The sequence below is a fragment of the Triticum dicoccoides genome, chromosome 3B (genome assembly GCF_002162155.2).
Source record: "Triticum dicoccoides isolate Atlit2015 ecotype Zavitan chromosome 3B, WEW_v2.0, whole genome shotgun sequence".
Classification (NCBI taxonomy): domain Eukaryota; kingdom Viridiplantae; phylum Streptophyta; class Magnoliopsida; order Poales; family Poaceae; genus Triticum; species Triticum dicoccoides.
The window spans coordinates 206323311-206331867 of record NC_041385.1 but is presented as its reverse complement, the minus strand read 5'-3'; the positions used below and the strand labels follow the sequence as shown (position 1 = coordinate 206331867).

Genomic DNA, 8557 nt, shown 5'->3' with positions numbered 1-8557 from the left:
CAGAGCCAAAAATTTCCACCCACGCTGGAGCATCCGCACGAGACGAGGCTAGCGGTGGCGGCGGCGCGCCGGCGTCAGGAGCTCATGGAGAACCTCACTTCCGAGCGGAAGGTGATCTACGAGACGGTCACGCAAGCAAGCGACGCGGCTCATCTTCGCCACCAGAAGGAGCTTGAGGCGATGATTGTGGCGGCGGTGGGCAGCACTGTCGAGGCGGCGGTGTCGCGCTCCGTCGGGGCGGCAGTCGACAAGGCCGTCGAGGCGGCGATGGAAGCAGCTGTCAATGACATGCAAGCGTACACCAACGGCGCAGAAGCGGACCTCCTCAAGCAGATCCAGGAGTTGTGTGTCGCCAATAATTCTGCAGCTCGTCCCAGCGAAGCGGAAGGAGGCGAGTGTTTGCCGAAGGGCGCACCCGAGGGGAGCGCGCACGCATTTCGCTCGTCCATGGCGGCGAAGGGTGCAGTCTCGTCAGGGCCGTATGTTCCACCTCCAGCTCGAGGTATGACTGAATTACCCAGACCAACCTTGTCATTCTCTAGTCTGTCTGCCCGTCAGAGGAGGAACGGTGCTGCGTCTTCGCCAGGCAATTCTGGGCACGGAGACCACCGTTAGTTGATTTTCCGAGGTTTGATGGAGAGAACCCCAAATTATGGCAAACACGGTGTGTGGATTATTTTGACATGTTCGACACAGATCCTGATCTTTGGATTGCAGTAGCAGCTATGCAATTTGAAGGACCAGCAGCGCGTTGGCTCTCATCAGTACAACATAAGTTTGTTCGAGCATCATGGGATGAGTTTTGTGCTGCCGTCCTTGCTCGCTTTGGGCGCAATCAGCATAAATCACTTGTGCGCAAATTGTACAGGCTGCAACAGACAGGATCTGTGGAGGAATACATTGCTCAATTCTCAGAGTTGATGGATCAGTTGACCGCTTATGAACCTGATCCTGATATGTTACACTATACCACGCGTTTTATTGATGGTCTGAAACACACTGTCAGGATGGTGGTTGCAGTACAAAGGCCTGCTGATTTAGATGCAGCTTATTCCATTGCCGCCGTGCAAGAAGAGGTTGCTGATTGTGAATCAGAGTACACTCATTCCAGCAGGCGAGCTAGTTACTCCAATCCATCTCGGCAGTATAAACAGTCAACTGAACATAAAGTGCCAATTGAGGTCCGAGTACCTGAAACACAAAAGGTCACTTCAGTTCCTGAGGACAAGTTAGCCACTCTCAAGGCTTACAGGAGGGTAAAAGGTTTGTGTTACATATGTGGTGAGAGGTGGGGCAGAGATCACAAGTGCAATAATACAGTGCAACTGCATGTTGTGCAGGAGATATTGGAATTTTGTGCTACTGATCCTGTGGAATCTGATGATAGTGAAGTGGATTTGATGGTATTATCTGCAGAAACACAAACATCTGATCCGTCTAACAGTGCTATTCGACTCACTTGTCAAGTTGGAGGACAGGAAGTAGTCTTCTTATTGGACTCTGGTAGCTCACATTCATTTCTCAGTGACAGATTGGCAGGTCATTTAGTGGGTCAGCAACCTTTGAGCAAGGTGCAGAAAGTCAGGATCGCTGGAGGAGGACAACTGGAATGCTCTTCTTGGATTCCTAACTGTGGATGGTCAGTGGGAGGACATCAGTTTGTTAATGATTTCAAAATCCTACCTCTGCAACATTATGATGGGATTATTGGGATGGATTGGCTCTCAGCTCAGGGAACTATGAGCGTTAATTGGTTACAAAAATGGCTATCCTTTGATTACAAGGGCACAAAAGTGGTTCTACAAGGAGATCTGCCATCTGAGTGTGAATTCATTGTGGTAGAACTACAACTTATCCAAGACACACAAGAAACAAAAGTGACTGTGATGGAGGATGTACCTGAAGAAATTCAACAAGTCATTGCTTCCTTTGCTGATATTTTTGAGGAACCTACTGGTCTTCCTCCTCGTCGCTCATGTGATCACAAAATACCACTGGTGGAGGGAGCTCGTCCTGTTAACATTAGACCATACAGGTATTCCCTGAGCAAAAGACAGAAATAGAACGACAAGTGAAAGAAATGCTAGCCTCTGGTGTAATTTCGCCGAGCACTAGTCCGTTTGCCTCCCCAATCATTTTAGTTAAAAAAAAGGATGGCACATGGCGACTTTGTGTTGATTACAGACAACTGAACATGTTGACACTAAAGACTAAATATCCTCTGCCCGTGATAGATGAATTGCTCGATGAATTATCAGGCGCCTCATGGTTTTCCAAATTGGACCTTCATGCTGGGTATCATCAGATCCGTTTGGCTCCCGGGGAAGAATACAAGACGGCCTTTCATACACACAATGGGCACTATGAGTTTAATGTGGTATCGTTTGGGCTGACGGGAGGGCCATCTACATTCCAAGGAGAGATGAATGTTACTCTAGCGCCTGTGGACCGTGTCTGTGTAGTCGTATTCTTTGATGATATACTGGTGTTCAGTGCTACCTTAGAGGAACATGTGCAGCACCTCAAGCAAGTTTTGCAACTACTCAGGCAACATCAGTGGAGAGTTAAAGAGTCAAACTGTGCATTCGCCCAGCGTAGCATATCCTATCTGGGCTTTGTGGTCAGTGGGAACGGAGTGTCAACAGACCCAACTAAGGTGCAAGCAGTCCTTGAGTGGCCAGTGCCCCAATCTGTTAAGGAGCTTCAAGGGTTTCTTGGAGTTTCAGGGTATTACAGGAAATTTGTGCGCAATTATGGTGTTATCAGTCAGCCCTTGACTCATCTTCTGCGCAATAATGTGCCCTTTGTATGGTCTACAACAACACAAACTGCTTTTGAAGTGTTGAAAAAGGCTCTAACATCAGCACCTGTACTTGCTTTGCCAGATTTCAAGGTTCAGTTTGTTGTTGAAACTGATGCTAGTGACACTGGAGTAGGTGCAGTGTTGTTACAGAAGGGACATCCAATAGCATTTGTCAGTAAGGGACTGGGACCAAAGAATCGTGGATTGTCCACTTATGAGAAGGAATACATGGCAATTTTATTGGCTGTTGAACAGTAGCGCACATACTTACAACATTCTGAGTTTTTGATTTTTACTGATCACTGCAGTTTGGCCCATCTGGAAGACCAGCGCTTACATACTCCCTGGCAGCAGAAATTGTTCGCTAAGTTGCTAGGTTTGCAGTTCAAGATCAAATACAAAAAAGGGTCTGAGAATCGGGTTGCTGATGCTTTATCTCGCAGACCACATCCTGAGTCTGAATTGTTAGCGATCAGCATGATTGCAGGATGTGTGTGACACCTACCAACATGATCAAGAAGCGCAAGAATTGCTTACGCGATTGGCTGTTCGCTCTGACTCTGAAGATGATTTTTCTCTGCAAAATGGACTGATCAAGTACAAGCAGTGATTGTGGTTGCCTAATGGCTCGCCCTTGACAGTGAAAATTATTGAGGCTTTCCATGCTAGTCCCCTGGGAGGACATTCAGGTGTGCCAGTCACCTTGCGCTAGCTCAAGAAATTATTCTATTGAAAGGGCATGAGTAATCAGGTGCATAAGATGGTGCAAGAATGCTTGATCTGTCAATGTGCTAAACCAGATCGTGCTAAATAGCCTGGACTTCTTGCTCCTTTGCCTGTTCCTTCTCAGTACTGGCAACTACTTACTATGGATTTTGTTGAAGGCCTTCCCAAATCAGGTCGCTTCAATTGCATTCTAGTGGTTGTGGACAAACTGTCCAAGTATGCACATTTTATTGGGCTTCAGTATCCCTTTACCGTGTCCACGGTGACTGCAGCGTTCATGGACAACATATACAAGCTTCACGGGATGCCTGAATCAATTGTTACTGATCGTGATCGTATCTTTACCAGTCGTTTTTGGCGAGAGATTGCTGCTCTCACAGGCACTAAGCTCAAGATGAGTTCTTCCCATCATCCTCAGACTGACGGACAGTCAGAGCGCGTGAATCAGTGCTTGGAAGCCTTTCTTCGATGTTTCACGCATGCATGCCCGGCTAAGTGGGCGCAGTGGCTCTCGCTTGCGGAGTATTGGTATAACACCAGTATGCATTCCTCTCTACAAGGGAAATCTCCATTTGAGACTCTGTATGGTCATTCTCCTCGTCAGTTTGGCATATCAGATGCAGACGCTTGTTCCGTGCCAGAACTGTCCACTTGGCTCCAAGATCGTGCACTCATGCTCAGGCTGTTGCAGCAGCATTTGGAACGTGTGCGCGTCCGTATGAAAAATCAGGCAGACAAGAAGAGATCTGACAGGGTATTTCAAGTGGGTGACTCTGTCTTTATGAAACTACAGCCATATGTGCAGTCTTCTGTTGCTCCCCGTGCACATCATAAGCTTCTTTTCAAGTTTTATGGTCCCTTCAAGATACTGGAGCGCATTGGTCCTTCTGCTTATCGCCTGCAACTTCCTCCTCATAGCAAAATTCATCCAGTTTTGCATGTGTCTCAACTGAAGAAAGCATTGGGGCCTCATTGTCAGGTACAATCTGATCTTCCTCCTGTTAATTCACAACTTGCTATCCCTGTCAAAGTGCTTCAGCGGCGTTTCCGTCAAGCTGGTGAGCGAGCAGTTCCTCAAGGTCTTATTCAGTGGTCTGATCAGCCGGAGTCATTAGCAACTTGGGAGGACCTGGAGGCGCTGAAGCAACGTTTTTCTCGAGCGGCCGCTTGGGGACAAGCGACATTTCAAGGGAAGGGGAATGTTAAGACTACACCATGGGCTACTACAGGAGATGGCCCAACCGAAGAACCCAGGAGGTGGTTCAGCTCGACAAGCGGCTGAGACAGCCAGCCCAGCGATATGCATCAGACGAGTGGGTCAAGTGAACTATATATCGACGTGTCCCAGCTTCGGTGTCATTCGGCCATTGGTTGAACGGCTCTGCCGTCAGCTTGTAAGAGGAAACCTGTAACTAGCTACTGCAATTCGAATATTGAAGCAATTCCCCTCTCGATCCCCTTTCCTCCATGGCAATTCCTTCAGATTTGTAGCTAATTGCTAACAATGGACGACCTCCCAGGGGGCGCGGCGGCCTTCGAGCTCGCGGCCAAGTTCTGCTCCGGCGTCAGGTTCGAGCTCAACGCGGTCAACGTCGTCCCGCTATGCGGCCGAGTGCCTCGGCATGGCCGGCGAGGGCAGCCTCACGGCCCACGCAGAGGCCTTCTTCGTCCGCGACGTGCTCGGCAACTGGGACGCAACCGTGCGCGAGCTGCAGACGTGCGACAAAGGGCAGCCTCGCGGCGCTCGCCGAAGACCTCCTCGCGCCCCGGTGCATCGAGGTGTGGATCCGGTAGCCACCATCGTCCCTGCGCGCCGCCGGCGTGGACCCGGTCACCACCACCGTCTCCATCATGCTGCACGAGCAGCAGGCCGCGGGCAGCGACGAGCACGACGACGACGGCGCCGGTGGCGTGGTGGTGCTCGTGAGGTGTTTGTTGAAATGCCAAACAAAGAGAGCGGAGGAGGAAGAAGAAGATTGGTGCTGACATGCGGGCCCCACCTGTAATAACGGTGACTTAACGGTCAAAATAAACGGAGTTGACTTTGCCGCCACGTCAGCTTTGACGGATGGGTCCTGCATGTCATAAACATGTTTAAATCGTTTAAACTGACCATTTTGCGAAAGTGGTAGTTTTTGGTCACAAAATTAGAAAATTTTGGTAGTTCTTGGTCAGTTTTTAAAAAGTGGTAGTTCTGTGGGACAAAAACCCCTAAAGTGGTATTTTTTTGTCAAACACTCAGAGGTTCATTTGTTCAGTATTGCGCGTCGAAATTTGGGGGTGTTTTCATCATGTTCGTCAGCAGCGGAAACTAGGTAACGAGCGTATGGGGGCATTCGGAAGCAAAATGATACTCCCTCCGTCCCAAAATTCTCGTCTTAGATTTGTCTAGATATGGATGTATCTAATACTAAAACGTGAATTTTGGGACGGAGGAAGTATTTGCAGGGCAATGCTGCTGGTGTTCTTCAGTCCCAATTGCCTGCATCAATTTTGCTTGGCGAATGGTTGTTGCTGCCCTGCTAGCTCCAGGCTGCCATTTTGAGTGCAATTGCCTCTAGATATCCAATCAATCAGGTTTGAAAATGGCTGACCAGTACATAGATACAGTGTGGATACTGCATGGTGACTAGTTTGTTCAAGGTAGCGAGAGAGTGGTTAAGGTGATTTGGAGGAGTGATTGGCCGTGGAGATGTTGTTTTAGTTCAATTTTCTAAATACAAGCTTGTTTCTGCTCAGTACTCCTTTGCATTGGATCTAAATCTCTGTATTTGTGTGTTGGCTAGTTCCAACAGTTTATCGTTTAAGTGTTTGTTTGGTGACTGTGGTTGCATCATTTCAGTAATATTAATTTTCAACGGCAGAATTGTACGCACCAGGCATTCTCTTAGTTTCTTTTTCTGAAGTCTTCTTGGCTCCCTAAGTTTTGCGTATTTAAGTTTTTTCTTCATTCTTCAGTCCTTTTTTTATTGAGTATTCATTAATCGTGCAGAGATAGCCAGTGAGCTACATTTTGTTTTTTCAGTCCTTCTATTTGTGGATTTGTTTTATAGTTCATTTTCATTATTCATTCTCTTTAATTGGTACTCGCCATTTAGCTCATTCTTCCATTCTTCATTTTTATCTTGTATGCCATTCTTCAGTTCATATTCAGCTCCTTGGTCTTCTTCTTTCTTCTTTGGTTAGTCTATGTCCTTGTCTGTCTCTTTTACAAGGCTGTGATGTGTTGTGTTTTGGCAAGGCACCAAGCAGTCCAATTTCTACACCCCCTACCGATTCATGATTATGAAAACCCCTTATTTGTTCAGCCTATCATCTCTATTGATGTTCAGTTTACCATTTTAGTGAACGTGTCTTCCGGTCCATTTTTTTCAGTCATTTATTGTTCTGTTTTCCTTTCACTTTTTGCAAATCAGATGAGGTTGTCAGTCTTGTTTTTCTGTTGTTGTGAGTACATTCAGTTTAGTATATAAATATATTCAGTTTATAAAGTATGTTCAGTTATCTCAATCCTGACAATTTTTTTCAGACCCTTAGTTTGTACTCCCTCCGTCCCATAATATAAGAACGTTTTTGACACTAGTGTAGTGTCACACTAGTGCCAAGAACGTTCTTACATTATGGGACGGAGGGAGTATTCAGTTATATTCAGTTACTTCTTCTATTATTCAGTTTGATTTTTGTTCAGCTTTTATTTGTATTATCTCTCAGATTTATTTCTCCGGTCACAATTATGTGTTCTTTCTTCATTACTCATAGTGTCACTCAATCAGATTTCTTCAGTTCAATTCAGTGTTTCTTTTAGTCATATTCAGTGTTATTTATACAACCACCACCAAGATATATGGCGAAAACTAGGCAAAACTCATCAAAGACTACAATTTCGGAGAGGGGGACTTGGTCCAGTTCAACTTGGATGGTCCCGAGCCCAAGGCTCACATCGTCTACATTGATTATGGCGAACCCAGGGAGCCAGAGGAATCCACGGTGTACACTAGAGGCATTCATCTGACCGAGGAAGAAACGTTCAACCTTTTATACCTTTTACCGCTCAGCCCTGGGTACTCAGGGTTCCCTTTTGTCCATCCTCTCAGTAGGATGAACATCAAAAGACAGCTCAGGGTATGTGCAGTTCTTCTATTCAGTTCTTTTTTTTTCTGTTCACCTCTTCTTTTCTTTCTCTCTCTCTCTGTGCCTAACCAAAAAACTGTGTGTGCCTGACACATGTCTTTTTTCATTGAACAAGACATCCCAGAGCACGGACAGGCGGGACTTCGTTTTGCAAAAGGGATATCATCGAAGCAAGTATGGCACCTCCAAGGACGGCCGCATCTTTTTCAAAATGGGATGAAAATAGTTCACTGCAAGCACAGGCCTCAAGTCACGTTCAAGACAGCCGTCAGCAGGGAGCTGGAGATGATTGTCGTCATGAATGTCCTCTAAGTATAGTTGGAGTTCAGTAGGTTATGCTAGTTTGTGTCTAGTCATAACTTGTTTAGTTTAGCTCTTTTTCTAAAGCGAAGTGTTGTCCTTTTTGTAATGGAGACTACGTTGCTTCTGCATTTCATCCTACCTTTTCTTTGTTTCGCCAAACCTACGAATGCGTGTGCATGGCTAGATGCCACAGAAATCTATATTTAAAATTCCAAGATTTTTCTGTGTTTATGGTGAGGGTATTTTGTCAGTTTCATCTTGCTTGTTGTAGCTATCGGTCTTTTGTGGTTTAGTCTTTTGTGGTTTAGTCTTTTTAAGATCAGATGAGTAACCTCAGCGCTTATCTTTTGTCTGGGCAATTCAGATTTCAGTCTCTGCGCTTTATAGATTTTAATTTTGAGTTCCATTTCAGTACAGTTGCATTTTTTTTCTGAGTTGGCCATATCTTAACATGAGTTTTTTTAACTTTGCTATCCTGTTTTTCAGGCTTTTTTGGAGTGGGCCAACAATGTCCTGCTTGAAGAAACAACATCAGGTTCTCTGAATCCTATTTAATTTTTCAAGTTACTTATTCATTATCTGATTAGTTCAGTC

At 45.9% G+C, this 8557-nt stretch overlaps 1 protein-coding gene across 1 annotated transcript; it reads left to right on the top strand.

Moving 5' to 3' along the window:
• The first annotated feature begins 614 nt into the window (after window positions 1–614).
• On the top strand, window positions 615–8180 carry LOC119275560. Its single transcript, XM_037556430.1, has 2 exons — window positions 615–7651; window positions 7776–8180. The coding sequence occupies exon 1, from the start codon at window positions 684–686 to the stop codon at window positions 2061–2063; it is 1380 nt and encodes a 459-aa protein (XP_037412327.1). The 5' UTR covers window positions 615–683; the 3' UTR covers window positions 2064–7651; window positions 7776–8180.
• Window positions 8181–8557: the final 377 nt, after the last annotated feature.